The 24,595-nt window shown below is 39.6% G+C and overlaps 2 protein-coding genes across 2 annotated transcripts in view; both read right to left on the reverse strand.

Moving 5' to 3' along the window:
* Positions 1-10,521, reverse strand: part of ephb6 (eph receptor B6) — a 61,340-nt gene extending 50,819 nt beyond the window's left edge. The window contains exon 1 of the mRNA XM_079562106.1: positions 10,441-10,521. Coding sequence (XP_079418232.1) covers positions 10,441-10,498 — 58 coding nt within the window. The 5' untranslated portion in view covers positions 10,499-10,521. The remainder of the gene's footprint in view (positions 1-10,440) is intronic.
* Positions 10,522-12,584: 2,063 nt separating this feature from the next.
* On the reverse strand, positions 12,585-24,004 carry slc2a3b (solute carrier family 2 member 3b). Its single transcript, XM_079562115.1, has 10 exons — positions 23,813-24,004; positions 19,331-19,435; positions 18,955-19,115; positions 18,635-18,875; positions 17,620-17,782; positions 16,161-16,348; positions 14,961-15,065; positions 14,774-14,875; positions 14,487-14,690; positions 12,585-13,930 (listed from the first exon to the last, which is right to left on the reverse strand). The coding sequence occupies exons 1-10, from the start codon at positions 23,834-23,836 to the stop codon at positions 13,673-13,675; spliced, it is 1,551 nt and encodes a 516-aa protein (XP_079418241.1). The 5' UTR covers positions 23,837-24,004; the 3' UTR covers positions 12,585-13,672.
* Positions 24,005-24,595: the final 591 nt, after the last annotated feature.

A 24,595-nucleotide genomic window follows, 5' to 3' on the forward strand; every position in this document is an offset into this window, starting at 1 on the left:
GAGCGGTCAAAATCCCTGTAGCGGTCAGGCTGTTTTGTCTTTGGTCCACTTATTCCCATCGTTTCTGCGTTTGTTCCACTTCTCCCGCCCACACCCAGTGAAGGGCAGGCGGTTTACAAAGCCGCTCGTGTACACACACAGCCACAGCGATGCGCAAAGACGTGGAGGAGGCAGGGGACGGAGGGGATTAACGCGATTCCACAAATAAACAAGCGCATGTCAAAGGGAGTTACCAAAAAGTCTCCACTGAATAAAAGTCTGCTGCTACAAACAGCACTAAAGTCAGGCAAGACAACAAGGCAGCAGCACTGATACATAACTCAAGAAGCTAAATCAGAAGCAGATCAGAGGTTTCTTCAAGATCGGCCTGACAACAGTGATGTAATTTATTCATATAACATTTGTTTAACTACGAAAATCCCATTGTGATTCAGAAACTTGTCCAGACACAGGGAGAGCAAGTAAACTCCACTAGGAAAGACGCCTGGTTTGGGAGTTGAACCCAAGACCTTCTCCGTAAGGGCTGTCAAAATATTGTAATTCTAAAATACATAGCGGGGACGTGACATCAAAAGGCAGAAAGAACTGCACTTAATACTAATCCTGTGTCATTCAGGCTAAGCTCTCAGGTTTTATTTGTGAGCTGTGAACACAAGCTGCCGCTTCACTAAGAAACGGAAAAATGTAAAGCGGTGATTTTTAAACGTTTCACTTCACAATGCACTCTTTAGTGCCAGCAGGAGTCCAGGACGTACAGCCAGGTCTGAATGTGGACTAAAACAGACTAAACCAGTTCTGTAAAGCACACTAAAAAACTCGGATGGAGTGCAGGGGTAATACCTGTATGGGCTCTGTGCAACTGAACAAAAGACCAAAACAAAAAACCCATCAATGTAAAACCTAAGTTTTTTGTTCCATCTGTGCTGGAACTAAGAAGACATTGAACTTATCAATGTTTATTTTTATTTACATGGTTCCATTACTGGGGCTGGGAAGATACACTTTTGTCATGATCCAACATCACGATTCTGAGGACCAGATACATATATGGCGATAGTATCAAATTTATGCTTTTTTTAACAAACAAACTGTGATATTTTACCCAAATGAATCTGGATTTAACAAAACTATGTTTAAGTCAAACACATTTGAGGCCATTTTTTGTTGTTGTTGCTATAACTGAGTTGAGTATCAAAAGCATTGTGATACATGGTTCTCAATGCGATAAACGTATCACAACAAAGACCAGTGTTGGGGGTAACGTATTACAAAAGCAACGAGTTACACAAATATGTTACTTTTTTCAGTAACTAAGGAATATAACATATTAGCCATCACTTTATTTTACATTATCTTGATACATTGTACCTAACTAAATTTAGTATAATATTAAGTGCTCTGAAACAATCTGTAATAACTTGTACCTATGGTTTAGACACACAATGGAATAACTTGTATTAGTACTTCGTAGGTACTTAATGTAATAGGACACGAGCCCCTTAGGGTTAGGGCTTAAGGCAAGGGTTGGGGTTAGAGTTATGTCTTATTACATTATGTACCTACAAACTACAAATACATGTTATTCCATCATATATGTAGCACTTAGGTACAAGTTATTACAGATTGTTACAGAGAACAATACATTGTACAAAATTTAGTTATGTACAATTTAAAATAAAGTGTTACCACATATTATTTACAGAACATACGGGAATATATTAGTTATTACATTTCAAGTAAGAGTTACAACAGCATTTAAATGTATGAATGAATAAAATGCAGCAGCCAGATCAAGTTGGACACTGGTGTATAAGATCTGCAGTTGCGTGAAGTGAATGTCCTCAAAACAAAACACAAGAGAATGGGGGAAGTTTATATTTTGCCAAAATGTAACTCAAAGTAACTCAAAGTAGTGTAACTCAACTACATTTTCTGAAACAGCAACATTTTTAGAGCTGTAATCACTAATAAAGAATATATTACAATTTTTAAGTAACTTGCCAAACACTGACAAAGACTTATTGGGATATATTGCAGAATTATATTTTGTCCCAGCCCTGGTAATTACAGATATACCAACCATTAACTAGATCAACAGTTTAAAGGCAACTTCTACCACAGAATTCACAGCCGGCCTCCACCTCAGTATCAATAAGAGTTCTTCTGAATGTTATAATCTAATGTGACCGCAGTCTATTAGAATGAAATAAACCCTTGAACTCCAAATTCCCCTGAGTACAACCAAGAAGAAACCAGCGCACCACAGTTTAGAAGCCACTGCTGTACAGGACATACCAGAGCCCTCACCGCGCTGCACACTCATCTGGGAGTTGATTTGGCTGCAGTTTGTAGCCGGTTCGTCCTCACAGGCGTTTTGTCAGTGATGCTCTCAGCCACCACTGACTCAGAGGAGAGAGCCTTGCCTCGGGCCGACCTCTCGCAACACAAATGGCACACGTGTGATTCATCTGAGGGAAAGCGGCCTAATGTCAGCACAGCACAGGGAAGCAACAGCTGCAGAAAATAAGGCTGCTGTAAAAGTGACAAGCTGAGCACTGTTAGGAAGTCTCACTTATGTTTATGAAGCTTCCAGTGGTGGCAAGTAGTCAAATAGTTAGTTCGGTATCATAAAGAGTTAAGGTACTTGTGCTGTACTTCTTCCACCACTGGAAACCTTACTTTTTTAGTTGTAGTGCCTACTGGACAGGAAACAACATTCACAAAGCCTATTTATGTTACACTGTTGGGTGCTAAAATGTAAAGATATCAATTAGAATCTCTTGTTGTAGGCATAAATATGAGAAAAAATACATAGAAGTATTGCAGATTTTCAGTCATTTTATGTTTTCATATAAAGATAAGGCGTTGTATGCCTAAAAATGCCCGAAATGTCCAATATTTTTGCCGACATAATCTGATCAACAGATTGAGCCAGATTCAAATTTGTGGTTTTACTTTGTTGACATAATAGTTACAAAGACTCTTTCAAAGGGGCTCTTGTTTAATTTCAAAATTAGTTTATTAGTAGAAAAATCTGTAAAAATTGAAATTTCGCCTCGCTTTTAGAAATTAAAAACGTAATAAATCAGGCCAGGAGTGAGATATTAAAAAATCCCTCTGAAAAAATCATCAAAATATTCTTCAGTCCAAGGCTGGAAAATTTGAAGTCTGATATTGTCGCCATAATGTGAGAAAAATGCATTTTGAAATTGCAATTTTCTACATAAATCTATGAGTGAATGAATGAATCTAATCAGTGCAATTTTTAAACTTGTTACTGTGATTAATAGGTATATTCTTTGTTTCCAGGTGAAAGCTTATGCTCAGAGACAAACTTGGCCCAAAGGTGAGTTTTGCCTGTAGTGTCTCAGCTTAATAGAGTTTGGTTGAGTTGCCATGGAGATCCGCCATTTTTGCAGCTGTTAGCATACATTCCCATTGACTAACATTAGCTAAAACAGTATAAAAAGTGGAGAAAAAAGGCAGTGGAACAACTCTGTTAGCTGCTGAGTTACTGCTGGTAAATACGTCTAACACACCTTGGTGTTCAAGTGTTAATGTGAACAACAACTCCAGTATTTTAACATTTAAAATCTCCATTAGGACAGCATATTCATGGGTATATCTGTCTGGCTCTTCAAAAATAAGATTCTACAATTATTAGCATTGTGCTAGCCTTTTTCCTTTTTGTTTGTTTCTAAACCCGGAGATGCTAGTACAAATGTGTCTTTTCTTGTGTAATTAAGCAAAGAAAAGTGGTGTGTTTATTATATACAATTTGACTGCATGCATAGGCTAACTACAACTTACCGACAAATCCAGCCATGTTCAGCTTCGTTTATTTCCGGGTTAGCTACGGACGCACGTGGCACGGTAAGCGATGCTAAATGTTAGCTTAATGTCATTTCTTTGTCTGAAGACTGAATCTAACCAATTGTTATAATTTTCACGTAGATCCCAGCACTGTAGTGTTTCTGCAAATAAAATCCACGGACAGAGAACAGCCACTGTTGCCAAATGTAAGTGCTATTCCTCTGAGAAACCTTAAAGTCAGACAGAAAGCAGCTTGGAGAAACACTGGCCATCAAGCACTTGACTTTCTTCTGCTGCTGAACAAACTTTATGAATAATTAATGCTGTTTCATCTGTGTTTTTCCCATGGTATTGTGGAATATCCCTATACGGTTTCTCTATACAGTCAACAGCGAGTGGAACTGTTTAATTTATTTATTTTTTCAGAATTAAATCATAATAATTAATTAATTAATTTGATAAAACTCTTAACTTTAGCTTTGCTTGACATGATATTTTATACTACATTTTATGTATATTTCATTATTGCTTTATTTGCTTATGAATTCTACAGGTAAAACTCAAAAAATTAGGATATTGTTAAAAAGTTCATTCATTTCTGTAATATGCAAATAGAGATATGTAGCCTTTATTTGTTATAATTTTGTTTTTATGGCTCAGGTTGTAAAAAACCCAAATTAATAATCTCAGAAAATAACCATAATCATCAAAATCATAACAAATAAAGGCTTGGCATATGTCACTTTGGATGTATTGAGTCTATATCATATTAGTTTCACATTTTAAATTGAATTACAGAAATACATGGACTTTTGCACTATATTCTAATTTTCCGAGTTTAACTTGTAAGTAGCCACTTTAAAGGATTATTCATTGAAAGCTTGTGTCCAGATGACTACATTTGTTTAGCACAATTATATAGATAGATAGATAGATGTATTTGACCAGAGCTGTCCTTGCACCATTGGATACATGGTGTATAGTATATAGACCTATTCCGTATTTTCCATCGGCCTCCCTTTACACAGGGCGAGGGCCTATTTGTCCCGACCATTGAGGTTAGGTTTCACTAATGAAAGGAGGTTAATTTGTGATGTGCTTAGCTGAGTGAGCATCCGAGCAGCTCCATTGAGCCGTGAGCACAGTGCTGTGGGGCATCAGGTGTGCCTCCTCCTGTGCTCCCTTCAGCATGCGCCTAATCTAATGTGAACACGCAATCCCATAGAGCAATCCTTCATGTCTTACCAGGGGTGAATGATATCATGTGGCAAGACATTTATTAAAGTAAAGGTCGCTATTTCAGTTATAACACAACTCATGCTACGTATTGCCTATTGATCATAAAAACCCATGAAGCCATCTTATCTTAAAAAAAAAGTTACAAGTCAAGTTGGTAACACTTTAGATTACAGGGAACAAATAATTACACATGAGAAAGTCCAGGTTATTACACATTACAGTAGAAAGTGTAACAACTGTTCATATGGTGTAACAAAAGTGTATAACGTGTAGTTGCAGGTGCCATCTTTATAAAGGGTGCAAATACACCGTACCTAATGAGATAAGATATTGATCTCACAATGGAGAAATTCACTTTCTCATTCAGCTCTCAGAAGCACTCAGGGTGTGCAGAATAGACAGGAAATGTACAAATAATTAAATAGTAAATAGAGGTATTTTATATACAATGACTACCAAAAACCCACGAGCTCTGGCTGTAATCTAAAGCAGTGTTTCCCAACCAGGGGTACGGGGGTACTGGAATTATATCAGATTAAGAAAAAAAGTGAAACTGAGTGAAACTTCAATATTAATTTCAAGGAAAGTTATTTTTAATCATCTTTTTTCTGTTAATGGTTTCATTTTGAGATTAATTTAGCTTCATTTTGAACACAACCCACTATTTAATACAGAATAATCTTAGTTTTATTGGTCACTTTGCAGTAATATTGGCCAGATCTTGAGGTAGGGAGTACTCGGAGTATAAATGAACGACTCAAGTACGCCAGACAAAAAAGGTTGAGAACCCTGATCTAAAATGAGACGCTATGCACCTCTTTATTACCCCTTTGTTACGCGTGCACCTACATGTTGTACACCTGTATTAATCTTGCACTTAAACAATTACCTGTACTTATATGTGTGATAATGAACTTGTTACCTGTACCTACACATGGAATGTACGGGCTGTAATCTAAAGGGTTGCGTCAAGTTCTCTCACACTTGGAAGTGAGCCGGATATTTATGGACTGGTTGTGTTGGGTGAAAGCTGCTTGTGCTTTTAACAAATGAACTAGTTGTCTGACAGATATAAAGCACTTAAAAGGCTGCTAGACAGACTCGACTAATGTGACAGTAAATACATTACCACCCAGCGGACATTTACTGCGACGGCAGCTGAGGCAGAGGCCAAATCCCCTCCCCTCTGCTCCGTGCCATAACGAGATGCCTCAATTTATGTGGATTTATATCGCGGACCTTCATGCTACTGGGTTAATACTGTATTAAGCTCTATTTCAATTACGCACTGGGAGTCAGGAGGACAGCGACGTGGCAGCCATCGCTCTCTGTCATTCTGTCTCATCTCTGTCCGGGCCATCTGTCACAAAGCCGGTCAAATCTGTGACATGCAAGTTAACTTACTGCTTCTTACGGGCCATTATACAGGAGGTACGGAAAGTCTCAGATCCTTTTTATCTTATCAGGCAGCGGACTGATACTAAAATCATCTGTATTTGAAAGAAAGAAGTATTGAGACCCCATAAAACAACTGCTGTTCCATGAGAGAGAAAGGTACAACCTGTCGAGTATTTTCTTTTAACGTAGGTCAACAGCATATGACGAGGGCTGTCACGATAATTACTATATCAACTTATTGTTCAATAAATAACATATAAACCATACATTTTTGGGCTCAATATTATCGTATTTTTACCCTAATTTTTCCAATTTAGTACTGTATTTAATACTCAAAGTATTTCATGTTTGCTGTAGGATATTTCAAGAGAAAGTACTTTTCAAACAAAGCTTTTTCGGTCATTTTTAACCTTTTGACCGAGCACATTTTCAACAAGCATCTGGACTGGAGCTTACAGCCTATAGGCCAGTGTCACCCCTCATTTGAAAGTTAAGACCTACAAAAGTAACTTTTTTGTCACATTTTTTAAGTGTTTGGTGTTTTCATAGTTTTTATGTCGCGTTTTGGTCACTTTTTCATCACATTTTTGTCACCTCTTTGTAGCTCTCGTGGCTTTCTTGTTGATTTTTTGTTGCTTTTTCATCACTCTTTAAACAATCCATCAATCAAAGTTTGGCCAGGACACAGGAAAAAGACATTTTTTATCTCATTGAGTTTTTTCCTGGATAAATAAAGGACGAATGTGTTGTTACTTTACAACAACACATTGGCAGACTAAAGTGCTTTACGTAAAAACACAGAGAAAAAAAAACATTCAGCAGAAAATGACATAAAATATAAAAACATAAAATAGATCAGTACTAGGTGTTCTGGAAGGCATGTCTTTAGTCGTGTTTTTGTCGCTTTTTTTTTCCGTGTTTTTGCCACTTTTTTCATTGCTTTTTTGTTTTGTTTTCATCACTTTTTCATCCTATTTTTGTCACGTTTTTGTCACTTTTTTGTTGCCTTTTCATCACCCTTTAGTCATGTCTTGGTCGCTTTTTTGCTAGAAAAAGTGCTTGCTTCATGTTTGGGTTTTAAGCTTCAGAGCTTGTTTCTGAGGCATAAAGGATTTGTCAATAATATCATTCATCGCAATATATTCCTGCCTCGATACATTAAACTTCAGATTGTGTTATCGTGACGGGCCTGAACACAATAACACAATAACACAATAACATTGTGAGCCCACTCCATTCTCCCAAACACACCTTACAACAAACTATGGCCCAGGGAAGGAACAGGTGCCATTTCCAACGTGCTTCCAGGGCCTTTCACAGTAATTGCGTGCTGACTGCAAACCTCTCAAGTGTTATATGTGTGTGAGGGAAAGCTATGTATAGGCTGACGTTTATAAAAGCATGCACCAATAAAAAGACACACTTAGTGAAGGACCAGCGGACGCACAGCAGCTCGAGTGGTTTAATTACTACGATGTTTCTCAGGCTTAAGTTACACACAGTGACTTTATGGAGAAACAGGAGAAGGGTGTGTGAATTATTATTGCATTTTTTATTGATTAAATAACATTAAACCATTAACAGTAAACCGGCCTCATGTCACTCTAAACTACATTCATCGTAATGATCACAAACCACAATAAAGATAAGTTGTAACAGAATAAACCTAACATTGTAAAAGGTATTTGCCCTCACTCTCTAGCAAATCATGGCTGTGTGATATTTTTTAACCTCTTAACCCCCGCCTTGAAAAAAAGCGACAAAAATGAGAAGAAAACTAGGATGTAAAAGCAACAAAAGGGCGTCAAAATGAACCGATGAAAGTGCTACAAAAAAGTGATGAAAAAGCCACAAATAAAGCAGCAAAAAAGTGAGAAAAACTCACCAAATAAAGTGAGAAAACTCACCAAATAAAGTGAGAAAAACTCAACAAATAAAGTGAGAAAAACTCAACAAATAAAGCAGCAATAATGTGGCAAGAATCCAACAAGAAAGTGACAACAAAAGCGATGAAAGTGCAACAAAACCGTGGCAAAAATGAGATTAAAAAAGAACGTGAAATAAAGTAACAACAACACGGCAACCAAGCGAGGAAAAATATCCCTTTAGATCCATTTTGTAGGTCTTAGCTTTCAACCGAGTCATTCCACTGGCCTATAGGCTGTGAGCTTTTAGATTTGGGTCAAGCCAAACAGGACAAAACGCACTCGTGGTTTTAGTTGTCACTATACGCAAATCTCAAAGGCTGCAATTATTGGGTTAATTTATATAATGTTGTTATGAATATCTTGCCTCCATTTCAGATTCAATTTATTCAGACATTTTTATATTTTCCTTGTAAAGCGAGGAGTAATGGAATAGGCAGAAGTGAAAGCTTATTGCGCCTTTCCCAGTGAGGTTTTACTGTGTGTGAACCTGCTAACGCTGCAGTTCAGGCCTCGGAACATGCTCTGAGACGCATGTGGTTCTGGTGTTGGTTTAAGCAGGTCATATTTGCTCTCTTTGCTTTCAATGTTTCGAGAGCAGCTGAAAATATACATTATGAATCCTGACTTTAAATTGTAAATCTTAACCGCGAAACTTGTCAGAAAAATTGGATTTGTATATATTTCCAAAGATCATTCCGCCACCATTCTATGTGAACATTCTTAACCCCCGCACATTTTTTCCAGTTCAGCTTTATCTAAATCTAAAAGTGTCTCGACTCACAGCCTATAGGCCAGTGTAGTGACTCATTTGAAAGCTAAGACCTACCAAACTGATCATGACTGTTTTGTTGCGTTGCCGCCGCGTTTGTGTCACGTCTTTTGCAGTTTTTTTTGTCTTGTTTTAGTCATTTTTCGTTCCTTTCTTCATCGCGGTTTTCCTTGCTTTTTGGCGCTTTTTTTGTTGCTTTTTTTATTGTGTTTTTGTTGCTCTTTTGTTGCATTATTTGTGGCTCTTTTTTGTTGCTTTTTCGTCACTTTTTAATCATGTTTTTGCCGCTCTTTTATTGCTTTTTTTTGCCACCTTTTTGCACTTTCATCCTCGTTTTCAGCACTATTTTCACGCTTTTTTTCCAAGAAGCTTATAGATTTGGGTGAATCCAAACTGGAGAAAATGTGTTCAGTTCAGAGTGAGGGTTAAGGGGTTCAAAAATGCTAAAAGAAGCAGCATCACACTCTCAAATAGCCGATGTCCAAAGGTATTTATTTATCAAAAGAGAACATTTCGGTATAGCCTTCTTCAGATCATTCTTCCTTTTTTCTTTTTTCAGCTCAGTGCAAGTTAAGGGTTAGAGGGCTAAGAGGTTATATTTCATTTTTTCAGTAATACATTTAAGTTTGGTGTTTTTCCCTGGTTTAAATTAATGGTTTACTCCCAGTTTAAACTATTGTACATGATTTGATGGTTTGCCTGGGTCACACCTGAAGAAGCAAATGTTTTACAAGCTGGAACTTGGAGTGAAAAGTTTCCCTGATCTAAAGCATCAGAATTTCCTCTTTATATCACTCCATAAAAGCTTTCCGTTTGTGTTGCAGGCGGCATCCAAACAGAGAAAATCAACATTCACTGAGCGCACGGATGATGACGGCCCTGAACGAGGTCAGGGGTCCCCCCGCCTGACACATCTGTGAGGACAGCGCTGCACAAAAACAGGTTACGCAACTTATTGTTCATTTTCTTCATGTAATATTTCAGTAATCCTTTATTCTATGAGTTTGATATGTCCTGACACGCTCCTTCTGTTCAAATACACACGCACATGCACACAGCGAAAGACGGAAGAGGGAAAAGTTGTGCTTGTTCGAGACGCACAAAAAGATGTATCTATGCTATCAAAGAAATCTCCGTGATATATATTTCCATACAACTTTTCACAGCACTATTGTTCATGGTCCATACATCGTTTGCCGACTGGGACAACCGCACGAGCACCTTTTACTGCGAGACTTTACGGCCCGAGACCAAACAGAGCTCTAGGTTTGGAGGAAAAAGTTGGTTTCTTACCTTCCTCAGCTGAAATAGGCTGGAAAACCACACAGATAACCAGAAAGACACTCCACATCTCCACAACTCAATGACACTGACAGAGACAGAGCGAGAGGGAGGGAGAGAGAAGGAGCGTGTGAGGGGTGAGGGAGGGGGAGGAGTCTGTTCGCTGCTCCCTTTATCACAGCAGAGAGAGAGAGAGAGAGAGAGATTCGGGGGGGGGGGGGGGTTTGATGAATGGACAGACGAGGGAATAAGTAGGGAAATATTTACCAAGAGAAAAGAGCCTGCGCATTTTAAACCGACTTGGGAGTCAATGAAACAAAGATGAGAGAAGGATCGCAGACGAGAGCTGCACAGTTACTGATCGCGATAGAATCTAAATTGCAAAGCGCCCTGCTGTATCCTTGTTTTGTCAAATCTGCTGACCTTGTAGCGCAGACCTTTAGAAATGTGCTCGTGGTTCATACTGTTAATCTCAATCTCAAAAATCGGGATTTTAAAAACATAAATTGCCAAACTATAGGTGTTTTCTTTTTCAAAATGATGCAGCCGTCTCACAGATGGAGGAAGAATGTATTATTAAAAGAGCAGCGGACAAGGACAAAAAGCGTTGAGCGCATTAATAACACGTTTATTCAGCTCTTCACACCACTATTGTCTAGACTTGTCTAATGCCAGTCCTCCTTCACATTTTCACACATGTATTTGTGAAAAGCTGGTCAACTGTCTGGCATTATTAACTAAACATAATACTGTGTTTTGCCTACAAGTCTTTAGTTAAAGGAATAGGCCACCGTTTTTGAATACTGAGGTATGGTCTTACCTTAGCTTAGACGAGTTGATGCGTAGCTGTCTGGTCTTTACGCGTGCCCTCAGTCACGTAAACAGCACAGACGGCGTTAGCATATAGACTCTCCTCTGTGAAGTTAGAAGCGACCAAGCTCTTCTACGTTTTCCCTATTTAAATATGGTTACATGAGCCTTTACACGATCCAAGTATAGTCGCACAAAATTAAACATGTCGATTTTATAAGCGGATAAAAGGGGTACTATATTGCAAGGCGTAGTAATATTACTACGTCTGTGCTCTGTGTACGTGACTGAGGGCACGCGTAAAGACCAGACAGCTACATATATCAAATCGTCTAAGCTAAGGTAAGAACATATCTCAGTATTTAAAAAACGGTGGCCTATTCCTTTAAAGCAAATTAAGCACCTTATACTTTCACACTAACATCTAAACCTCTCTCCCCAGGGCTACTACAGCAAATCCCAAAAGGTGCAATTATAGGTAATACAGTGGGATCACTTAAAACTGGCTAACCCTGTAGTTTAGACCTCTATGAACTAGAAATATGTACTGTCATTTTTCTTTTACTTTTGCACTCAAGACTTCCTCCTTCTCTCTGTTCATGCCTCTCGATGACCTTGTGCACCAACTATAACGTTAACACTTCTAAAAACAATCTCAATTCTACATTTCTATCCACTATCTCTGATCTCAGCTTCTTCAGACAAGGACCCGTCCTAGACACAAACAAGGCTGAGCCCCTCCTCCCCCTCACTGGCCCTCCCACGCCCCCCGCTGGTCGCATTGTGCCAGTGCAGCCCATTGTCGGCCTTTCATGCTCCAGTTCACTGCAGTGAGGAAGACTTCTGTAGACTCTCATGGGGAGATGCTTCCCATTGGCACGACACAGTTTCGTGGCCCCATTCCCAGCCAGCCGGGGGGCCCTGGGCTTTGTGCTCCAAAATGGCTGGGGCACAGAAGTTAAAAGAAGGACCATTTTTAGACAATTTAAACCTAATACGCCCCGGCAATTGTCCCTGTTACATAACGTCACCTTTAACCTTAAACTGCAGTTGATACCTCCCCAAGACAACAAATCAATTGAAAGGATTTTTTGGGTAACTTCTGTTTTGAGAAGCAAGTCATAGTTACACTAACCATTTAGGACAACCAACTGTGTGTGTCTCTGTGCATTAAGGAAGCCCAACTGCTCGAACACGCACACGAGTAAATCTGAAAAACTGTTTCAAAGATGGAGCCTTTTATTTCTTACAAAACATGCATCATTCTCATTGTCAAAATTGGAAAGCGTGTTATTGACAGTCAGAAAGATCCAGTCGTTTCTGTCGCTCACCTCCTCTGGCCTTTGTTTTCTCAACAGAAAACGCAAAGGGCAAAATATACATATCAACAGTACACACGCATCGGGCCACAACAAAGCAGCACCCAGACATTTGTAACAGTAGAAATAGTATTTCTGAGTGCATTATTAGAGGTTTAATACCTTAGTAGCATTACAAACAGTTCAATCATGATTCTCAAGTGCAACTGTAACCAGCCATACACTGGGCTCCCATTCAACACAGTCAAACTGTGCAAATTGACCTTTCTTTACAAAATTCACAACAACTTAATCTTTTTAACATTACTTCACACAATTACAGCAGATGAGACATGCTTTGTGCATTAACATTGCAATAAATACAGTGCATTACATCATTTTAGTGTGTCTTGACTGACCCTTACATTCAGCCAAAAGGAGTTTCTTTACATTCCTCAACAATGATTAAACTTAGATTAAAGGCACTTAACAGTATAGAAATACACTTATCACATGTTTATGAATTACAGTCTTATAGAGATATGATCTTCCTGTGCTCTGGCTAATGTAAAGAACAAATAAAACATGAGGCGGTGCTTCTGGAGCAAAACGCCCTCAAGTCATTATTTACCAATCTGATCTAATTTTTACTATTTAATGTGTTGACTTGTGAAGTAAATTGTATTAATGTTAAAAATGTTAAGTAAAAATGTGATCATAAAGTAGATGAAATAAGTGTAGCTTTCTCATCAAGTCTCATCAAGACAACATTGCTCTTCCTCTGGCTCATCAGTCTGACATGACATGTCTTTTTGGGTCAAGCTGCACGTTCCAAAACCAGCTTTTCAAGCTTGACCTCAATACATTAAACCCCAAATCCTACAGCTTTTTAACACTGGGGGTAGTTAGTCCCAGGTCTCACTGTGAGCATATGTCGATCCTCTTATGGCAATAGCACAGAGCGACCATTTGAAACATCAACACAGAAAAAGCAGTAGGTTAAGTTTGTATAAAAAGTTTTAGGCGCATGATACATAATAAACACATCGTCGTATTCTAAACTTACCCTGTGCTTGAAGCTGCTCGATTGTTCTTAACTATAACTTAATTACGCGTTTTTACCTGGCACATATGCATCACTGCTTTCCCAGATCGACCATGGGCACTTTTTCATTGGGGGACATGGGAGCAGGGTCTTTGCTCTGGGACCCCCCCACCACTACCGCCTCTGGCGGAGCGGGGCCAGCAGACTTTCCCCCAGCCCTCGACGCGAAACCCTGGGCGATTTCGTCAAAAGTCCGTCCTTTGGTCTCAGGGACGCGCAGGAATGTGAAGATGAAGAAGAAGATGAGGAGCACCATGAAGATGAGGAAAACATAAGCGTCGCACACTTCCTACAAAGGGGACATGAGGAGGAAAGTGAATTCATGTTGAGTTATATGAAATTAATTAGAATGAATATAGGCTACAGGTAGTGGATCATAAAACTCTTTAGTAAGTCATATTCATTGAAAGATTTCCACACACAGGACATCCACAAATGTTCAAACATACTCATATTTTGTCGCAAATTGAACCTTGAGGCGATGAGAGTGATTTTCCATTTTTGATAATGAGTTTGCTTCTATCTTCAGAAGCTTCCTCTCACTCTTGGACTCAATTATAACTCCGGTAATTCACAGAACTCTAAGCTTTGGATTCACCTGAGGAGTGAGGACTTTCATAACCACATCTTTATACCAAGACGCAGAATCTCTACTACAATGGAAAATTCTTGAGGCAATAATTTAATATCAACAATACATATATTTGTTTAGCCCCCCATATATTTTGTTTATAGTGAAAACTTACTTGCTACATTTGTGCTGAACTTTGTGGCAGTTTTTGTGTAGGGTCATAATTAACCAACATTAATGCGTGATGTGGTTGGTATATTAGAAAAGTTCATACCGCCAGTTTAGGGAATCCCAGTCCAACCAGGAAGTTGGCCGTCCAGTTGGAAAAGCCGGCCACAGCCATAGCCGCCGGTCGCGGGCCTTGGGAGAAGAGCTCGGCCACAATGAACCACGGAATCGGACCTGGGCCCATCTCAAAACTCGCCACAAAACCGAACACCGCCACGATGGCCAGATAGCTCAGAGACTGGTAGGTCTTCTACTCGAGGAAAAAAAACAGAATTATAGCAATCTACAAAATAATTAACAGTGGTCTGGATACATTCTGGATTGGCCGCTTACCACCAGAGCGAGAGAAATGGTCATGAGGAGAGCACACGCAGCCATTCCACCTAATCCAATCAGGTGCAACGTCCTGCGTCCAGCCCTCTCAACCAGGAAGAGCTTCATGGAATAAATCAGCAGTCACTCAACAATTGATGCGTCACAGATTTAAAGATGATTCGTGTGTTGTGTTTGTGGAGCTTACAGAGACAACAGTGAACACAGTGTTGACCACTCCAGCTCCGATCGTGGCGTATATGGGTTGGGTCACACCAGCGGTCATAAATATGCTAGTGGAATAGTAAAACACCTGAGGAGAACAAGTGGATAATGTTTAGTTTCAAAATGAAAGTCAACATTGAACAATGTTGCCAGCCTTAGAAGGCTCCACACATTCAGTGAAAAAAAAAAATAGCTTCAGGTATGATGAGAAAACCCCATCTAAAGTAATCCACTTCTGTAATTCGATTACTGTAATGTAACAGGATTACAATTGCAAAACTGGTAATTAGATTATAATTACTTTATCAAGTAACTCTTGACAGCTGAATATATCTTATTATCAATGGGAGAGGAAAAGTCCTTCTCTTTGGTCCTCATGGCGTGGAGTCGACATGCTGTAATACCACCCCCTGGTGGCCAGGGGCGACTCCTAAAGGCACTTGGTAAACAGGATTCTACTGGTGACTTTACACCTCCCAAGCACTGCTTAAAAGTACATCCGCACTAAAAAGTGGAAGCCTTAATCTATGCTTGACAGGCTCTGGAGCTCCGTGGAGGCTCCGCCCCTGCCCCGCGAGGGTGGGGTTTCCCGCCTTTTTGCCCTTTTAAGGAACAGGCTTTGTAGGAGGAGATTGATCAGCCATGTTAACTTCAAGTTTACTTTGTTTATGAATGTTTGCTTTGCATGTTAATGCTCATGTCTTAGTACAACGTTTGTAGCTTCGAGCCTCAGGCCTGTGCTGGATTATGGCAATACTCAGTTCAGACTAAAAACACTTTCAGGGAGCTTGGTGATATAACCGTCTTAACGTAATCCAGTGGTTCAGGGACCCGATGGTGTTTTGTGGGATCCACTGCAGTTCATGTCTGTGTGTACAGTGGGGGAAAAGTATTTGGCCAAAATCCAATAGAAAGTCTATGGGGAACTGACCAAATACTTTTTTTTCCCCACTGTAATTTCATTCAACTTTATTCATGTCTTTATTCTCCTTTACTCTCCTAAGTCCTGATTCAGAACTACTTTGCAAAACCTGAAATTATAATGCAGAGTAAGTAGTTGTCTCCATGTTTTTTTTTTATGTCTAAATATACTCAAGCTCTTTTGTTCAGACTTCTCCTACATTTATCTTTTGAACAACAATCCTTTGCCACTTGCTTTACTCCCAAGGGGCCTGACACTTACTGCGTTGATGCCCGAAAGCTGCTGGGAGAGCTGCAGGACGATCGCGATGATTATGGGCTGTCGATAGAGTGGAGATCGGAACAGCTCGAGGATTGTCACTTTCTTTTCCATTGACATCTTTAGGCCTTCTTCTTTCATCTCCTGGACATCATCGTTGATGTCTTCATGGCCACGCAAACGCACCAAGGCTACAGGAAAGAGATCACAGGCCATGCTCCAGTAAGGTCATTATAAATAGGTTGCACTCGCATTCTTGATGTGTAAAGGTAAGATGGAGGACAAGGCTCTGGCCAAGTAATTAGGTTTCTCTCTATCATATTTGCTGTGTGGCTGTTGAAACGACAAATTTAATCCTTGAATTCTGACATTTGTATTTATCTCAATTTAAACATCCATTGTTTTCAAATCATGTCAAATTTGGACTTGCCCTGACAAATACAGTATATCTGTTCAGTCTCCTGAATGTTCACAGTCCCTGCACAATCCTTAATGTCTTAAGCCCCGCCTTAACCGAGCGCATTTTCTCCAGTTTGGCCTTACCCAAATCTAAAAACATCTCCACTGGAGCTTACTGCTGACTTGAAAGCTAAAATCTACAAAACTGAATTAAGATTTTTCCTTGCGTTGCTGCCGTGTTGTCACTTTTTCGTTTTAACGTTTTACTTTTTTAAGCTTTTTTGTTGCTTTAATGTCACGTTTTTCAAACTGAGGTCATTTGTAATTTTAGACTTTATTCATCAAACAACAACACATGATTTACCTCCAGGTTAGTCATAAAGTAATTTAGGTCTATTTTAGATCCTTTTTTACCTGGTTTAATCCTGATCTGATCTTGATCACGGTCTGGTTTTACTGCTAAGGTCAAATGTTTCATGAGGTGATACTTGAGAATCACTGAACTAGATTGATCGTTTCCAACAATCTATTAGTCACATAAGGAAGATACACAGCGTAATTTCATGAATAATTCTAACTTTGGGACAGTTTTTGTCAGTTTTTTGTCACTTGTTACTTTCTTTAATAGTTTTTGTCACCTTTTGTAGCTTTTTTTTCACTTTCCTGACAAGTTTTTGTCATTTTTTTGTCACTTTTTCGTCCATTTTTTGTAATTTTTTTGTCTTTTTTGTCTTTTTTTTTGCTTTTTTGTCGGGGTTTTTTGTCAGTTTTTTGTCAATTTTGTGTCCATTTTGTGTCATATTTTTGTCATTTTTTTTTTTTACTTTTTTGTCACTTTTGTCCATTTTTTTTCATATTTTTGTCCATTTTTTTGTCATTTTTTTGTCACTTTTTTGTTGCTTTTTTGTTGCATTTTTCAAGAAGCTAAAGGGAGAAAATGTGCTCGGTTCAAAGGGAGAAAATGTGCTCGGTTCAGGCGGGGGTGAAGAGCCCAGTACACTGTAGATGTATTTACTGGCCTTCATGAAAAACACTGTATAGTCTCTACTGTATAAAGGCTGACCTTTCCGCGCCTCCTCCTCCTTGTTGAGGCTGATGAGGAGGTACCGTGGACTCTCGGGGCAGAAAGGCAGCAAGATGCTCTGCACGACGGCGGGCACGATGGTCAGCGCCAGCAGCAGAGGCCAAAGGAGGTCAGAGCCCAACAGGAACTCCAGGCCAAAGATCTGAAACAAAGACTTTCACGTCAGAGAGGCCGTAATCGAAGCAAGAACAATTTAGATTTAGATTTGCAAAATTCTTTCTCAATTTGGTATTATCTCACTTCTCCCTCAACAGAGCCAAATTTTTGTTCGACAGGACAGTTCAGGGTGGAAGGGAGTGAAAAGCGCGTAGAAACATTCAGCAAATTGTTGAGGGTTGAATCCCAGACGCTGAGACTGTACATCGCAGCAGCCTCAACCACTCGACCACGAGCTGCACTGTGAAATGCTTGTGATTCTTTCATTGATTTTAGAAGTTCATATTGCTATACTCTTGAAACTCTTGAATGTGCTTAAAATGTGCATTGTGTATAATAAGCATTTTGTAGGAAAAGTTATTCTTTATTGACAGGTTTGTATGTATCGTATTTGTAAATGTAAATAAATCTACTTGCTTCAAGATGGGAAATATTTTGTCGATATTTGTTTTGCAGGACTCTTAACCTCCACCTGAACCAAGCACATTTTCTCCAGTTCGGCTTTACCCAAATCTTAAAGCTTCTTAACCTCGCATAGCCTATAGGCCAGAGTAAAGCCTCATTTGAAGGCTAAGACCTACAAAACTGCGCTAAGTCAATTTTTAGTCATTTTTGTCATGTTTTCTTTGCTTTTTATAGGGTTTTTGCCACATTTTCTTCATGTTTTAGTTGTTTTGTTGAAGCTTAGATGAGTTTTGTTGGCCTTAAGTTTCCAATTTGGCACTACAACTATAGGCTGTGAGCTCTCAGGTCAAGAAGCTTTTAGATTTGAGTCAAACTGGAAAAAATGAGATCGGTTAAGGCGGGTCTGTGAGTAATACGTTTGTTTTATTCTTACCTGTGCAATCAAGATGCCTATGACCACACCCAGCTGATGCAGAGTGCCAAATGCTCCTCGGACGGCAGTCGGCGAGATCTCTCCTATGTACATCGGCGTGAGCCCAGTGCACAGACCACAGAACACTCCGATGACCAAGCGGCCAATGATAACCATCTCAAAGGACCTGCTCAGACCGGACAGTCCCATCAGCCCTCCTCCCAAAAGGGCCAGGATGTTGGCAAGCAGCATGGACTTCCGCCTGTGGTCGTCAAAGTGAGACAAGAAACAATATTACCGTGTCTTAAATTGAATTCAGGCAATAAATCTAGTTTTTTCACCTGCCAAATTTGTCAACCAATACGCCCACGGAGAAAGAGCCGGCCATGCCTCCGACACTGAAGATGGCCACAGCAAAACTCCAGACCATTGTGTTGCCCCCTTGAGTGAACGGCTCCCCATAACGCTCGATGGACACGTTTTGAAAGAATAGGCGCAGTTTCTATCAAAGCACAAAATGGATTAGGATTAGTGTTCCCTACATCAGTATTTATTCGTTTTTGGTGCAGTTTCCACACGAGGGCAGTATTTAGCAATTGTTATATTCATACTTTGGGTTGGATTACCACAACAGTATATTAAATTTATGTACAAATGGCCTTCAAATTTAATCTATGGCTGTTTTAAGTTGCTTTTTTGGTCTGTCCATAGTCACACCTGCTCCGGCGCATTGATGACACCTGTGTTGTAGCCAAACTGTAGTGATCCAATGACGGCCGTGGAAACACAGAACAGAAGGTAAGGCGTGATCTTCTTCTTTGGCTGGAAAAAAGAGAACATTGTGGTTAAGTTATCTTCACTGACGACGAATTTAAACTGATGACGAATTGATGTAAAATGTTGGTGGGTCTATAACTTCATTGTATTTCATTTCAGTTAGTTTTTATGACATTAAAAGGCCTTCATTAATATAATTTATCGCAATGTTTTTGTGGCTCAATTATTTGGTTAATTCTGTTATCGTGACAGGCCTATCTATAACGGCTTTCGAACTTGTTAAAGCCATATGGTGGAACGTTTCCTCCAATAAACAGAATGAAATACAAGCATTTATTTCAATACGGCTGTTTTAATGATGAACATTACCTCATAAAGAAACCTTAAGAAGGACCCAAGAAGATGAGCTGGCTGTTAAGCACAGCTAGTGGGAAGCCTATAATAAACTAAACTGTGAGCAGCTCGCCTCTCCTCAAACTGACTTGTAACTTTCCCGGGAGAGGGACATCACCAACCTGTCTCCATTTAGATGTTGTGGTTAAATACTATAATAACCCACGGTGAGCTTTGCCTGGTTCTTCAAAATATACTGTCAATGGTCTAGCCGAGCATTTTTTTAAGTTGAGTGGCTGTTGTGACGCAGCAACATAAAACCTGGAATATTCCACAGCCAGACTTTAATAATAATGATCTGTTAAAAAATCGGCTACTTCTTTCTATTTCCTCACGGCATCTATCCACTCACACAGCAAACTAGTGATGGGATTTACGGCTCTGTACTCTGTTCATTTCTGTTCATTGTGGCCATACCGCCTTTGCTATGCCCAATCCCGTCAGACCTTGGAAGCTAAGCAGGGAAGGGCCTGGTCGGTACTTGGATGGGAGACCGTTTGGTAACACCAGGAAGCCTAGCGAATGTAGTGAGTGAGTGAGTGGTTGGTGGTGATCGGAGGGGCCGATGGCGCAGAATGGTTGCCTCGCTTCCGTCTACCCCAGGGCAGCTGTGGCTACAATAGTAGCTTACCACCACCGAGTATGGAGTGAACGAATAGTGCAATGTAAAGCGTCTTTGAGTGTCCAGAAAAGCGCTATATAAAACCAATGCATTATTATTATTATTATTATTATTATTTCAAAGAACCACTCACCTGGCTCTTTTTTACATTACTAATAACACTAAGACAGAACTCACAATATTTTAAGAGCCTGGAGATTGGCTGTAGACTTGTGTTGCCGCTGGTCACGGAGAGTCTCTAAGGTGAGTCTCCAGGTAGTCTCGGTGAAAACTAACATGTTTGATTTCAGCGGAGACTTGCATGGAGACTTGAAATAGTCTCCATGCAAGTCTCACTGAGCGCGCGGCCTCAAGCAGATGTGTCGCAAATACTCTGCTGTCCTCAACTTATGAGACGTGTCAGATAAGATTAGATAAGATAGTCTTTGTTGATCTCACAATGGAGATATTTACTTGCTAAATTCAGCTCTTAGAACTCAGGCTGTGCAAATAGGCAGGAAATGTGAAAAAAATGATGAAATAGTAAATGGTGGTATCTTATATACAATGACTACCAAGGACTTTATGGAGACAAAAGGTATAAACAGAACAATAATAAAGTAAACAGACTATAACAAAAAATGTTATAGTCATTGTTAGCAGTGCAGGTTTACATCATGGTGCAAGTGTTTGTTTAAGTGACACACATAAGTGATGTAAATACAGGGATTATTGCATGTATTTCTGGAAAGGGGTTATTGCACATGTTACTTCACAGTCTTGTTGTCTGACAGCAGTGAGGATGAAGGCCCTGCGATCGCGCACCTTCTTGCAGCCCAGGATGGAGCTGGCCCTCCCGACCAGCTTGTTCAGTCTGGTCTTGTCCCGCTCTGTGCTGCCCGGGGCCCAGCACACGGCCACTTAGTGGATAGGAGATCTCAAAGAGACTCCGTCTCGGAGACATTGCAGGAACATCACAGAAACGTCTCACAGGTTGAGGACTGCAAATAGTGTTCGCAACATTGCCACAGCTGATTGAGACCGCTTGGAGACTCCGCTGAAATTGAACATGTTCGTTTTCACTGAGACTTCCTGGAGACTCACCTTATCTCCAGAGGAGATAAAGATGTCTTGGAGACATCTTTGTGACCAGCGGCAACTCGAGTCTCCAACTAGTCTCCAGGCCTGTGAAATAGGCCCTATGCATGCGCGCACTCAGTCCAAGTTGCGATGCTGAGACTGCCAGTCGCAGCAGTCTCCGCAACTCTCCTCCGGTGAGACAGGGACACTTTTTTGATTCAAATAATCTAACTCTCACTTTGAATAAAACCTTCGAAAGGGCCGGTCGGTCCTGAACGTCACATCTCCACAGTGAACATTGTGCCAAGACTGTGTGTGTGTTTATTTGCCCAAAATAACGTGTGCCCCCACACTACTAAATATGGTCATTGTCCAATAAAATAAAATACAAAGAATATTTGAGAGAAAACACAACAGTGGACGTGCCTGTGCCCAATCTCTCCATCTGTATGAATGGCCTGTTCCCCCCTTTACTCACAAAGCCTCTGTTGTTTACGCTCAGGCCATTAATTAGACACAATGAGCCTTTCTCCGCCCGCTATCCATTGATTACAGCTTTGCGCGCTGGCTACCGCCGTCCTGTTACAACATCGTGGTCCTCTAGGTTTGCAGCTCCGGTTGTTTTCTCAGAAACCCCAGAGTTAATTACATCGAATCCTATTGTGAATATTTCCCCTCTGGTTTCAGAATTAGAGGTGGGTTTAACTCATAGCTGTTAAGCCCTTACTGTGCATCTACTTGACTTCACATGACTTGTATTCATAATTTTTGTCTTTTTTTGAGTAATATTCTCTGGATATTTCTGAATATTTAGCACCTTGATTATTTTATTCAGGTCGTGAGCTTAAGGTAATTTAGGCCTTTGTCTGATATGCAAACTAATCATAGTCAAACCCACTCGAATTAGGATTATTATTCATTATTATTATTCAAATCAACTAATATAGTATATATCTTAGCTTTTCTTATACAGCTATCGTTATGGCAAAGTTAGTGATTGTAAATGTCCTGATGTTCATTTTCAGACATAAAAGGGAAGCGCTGGATTGACTCACAACAAAGTTTCCACCTTTAGATGTTGTTATCAAGCTGTGACTTGCCACTAAAAGAACTATCTGTCCATAAAAGTGTTTCAGACAAATAGAGCGTTGTAAAAGGGCCACTGGAACAAGTTATTTGTTCTGATATACAGTGTCCTATCTCTGTGAATATATCCTGAGATGACATTCATTCTCTGAGATTACGAAAGTTACTATATTGGGTGGAGACTGTCTGTCTGTTCAGATGCTGAAATATCATTGCTATCACAGAGATGATGATGTTGAGTAATATCTATGAATTATTATAAAATCAACCTATTGAATAAAGGTGTGGTCCGTGAGTCAAAACTGCGCAACACACTATAGTTGCATGGGCACGTCTTTAGACACGTGTCGCAATCACATGCACTATCATGTTTTATAGTGAATATTTTAGTGCCGTACTGACGATGCAGGGATGTGTTTGTGTTAAAATGGAAGTATCATGAAATATGATATTGTTTTGACTAAAACAATTAAAAATCAGCATGTAATCCAATGCATTCAGACTGGTTGGACATGACTAGTTTGTGACACTACGGTTTGTAAAACTTAACTTTTTAGTAAAAAGTTGTATTTATATGCAATACATAACATAATTATTTAAATACAGTCTGCAGTAAATGTGTATTTACTGCCTGTATATGTTGCTCGTTTAGAAAATAGTTTCATAGTTTAATGAATAATTAAAGGCTGATGATTGTGGTTGTGTGGATGTTTGGGCAATAGGCCGGATGTAAATCCAAATGTTAAGCAGCTGCAGTACGTTTCAAAACTAAAGCCACAGAGACTGTGCAACTTCTGCGGCAGCACAAATACATGCAGGAAACTCCACAATCTGGTGAACTGTGCTATGTGCAATATGTGAGGATATGCCTGTTGTACTGAAATATAGGTGATTTTATTTGTTAAAGCCTTGTTTTTCTGTGTGTCTTAAATATTAAGCGTTGGGGTTTTTTTGGATAAGAATCAACGTCAGATTCTTGAACACAGGTTGCTACATGCCCCCTGCCCACTGTTGTTGCCTTGACCTGACTAAACTCATCATTGCTAAAGAGGAAACGTACTGCTCTGCCTGTCTCCTTGTGTGACTATATGTGACTCTCTTTCATTACAAATGTTTATAAACAAGTATTATTGCTGACACAAATAGAATAAACCTAGAACAGAGTGAAACCAATATGGTCTGCCACAAATACTTTCTTTACCAGTACTGATGTATTTGTTTGATATGGTTAGTGTTGAAATATAAACAAGGTGTCACCTTACCTTCTCATCCTCCATGCGCTGCATCTTGTGGCTTTTTCAAGTGACTTCAGAGATAAAACTGTCAAACTGTTGCCTGTGACAAGAGCTGTCTTCAGTCCTGACGAACACACGCCTCGAGAGCAGCAGCAAAACCTGAACAAAGCAAACAGACACGTGTATTTAGTGTGTAACACTGTACACAGTCCGTCCTTATGCTGAAGTCTACAAACCTGCTGGAGATGGGCACAAGTGAAAGAGTTTGTGAACTCACCTCCGTCATCTCTGTAAACTCCTCCCCCAGCATCCTCCTCCACGAGCCACACATACGCTAACATGCTTTGCAACACATTGTGTCATCTACCATTACAGGAGAGCAGAGGTTGTGTAAGCTTTCAGTCATCCAGGCACGCTCCATAGTAGCTTACGTTTTTATTAAAAGTTGTCATCTGGTCTAAAAAATAATAAATCAAAGATACTCCAGCATTTGCCACCATTAAAACACACCTGTGACTAAAGGGACAGGACACATTAGCCACTGTTTTTCTGTTTGTAAATTCAATTCAGCATTCTCAATTATTTGCTACTTATTATATACAGAGCAATATCAAATACATGTACGTCAAGATGTTCATGCACTGTCCCCATGAAACATACCAATAAACAAAAACTACATAAAACAAGTTCAAATTATTACTTATGTTTAACTTTTGGACTGTAGATGTCATTATATACATGGAAAAATATAATATAATAAAATAATAATACAGATAAAATAGTCAGAGAAGTAAACCTGGCTTTGTTTAC

This window comes from Gobius niger (assembly GCF_951799975.1).
Source record: "Gobius niger genome assembly, chromosome: 8".
Taxonomy (NCBI): domain Eukaryota; kingdom Metazoa; phylum Chordata; class Actinopteri; order Gobiiformes; family Gobiidae; genus Gobius; species Gobius niger.

Bases quoted from the DNA above. Each gene is read 5' to 3' on its own strand.
- slc2a3b (XM_079562115.1), bottom strand. From the start codon at position 23,836: ATGCAGCGCATGGAGGATGAGAAG. The intron at 16,349-17,619 runs GTCAGCCTTTAT...TCTTTCCTGTAG, and splicing joins GGAGGAGGAGGCGCGGAAAG to CCTTGGTGCGTTTGCGTGGC. The intron at 15,066-16,160 runs GTAAGTGTCAGG...TGTTCTCCTCAG, and splicing joins AGCTTTCGGGCATCAACGCA to GTGTTTTACTATTCCACTAG.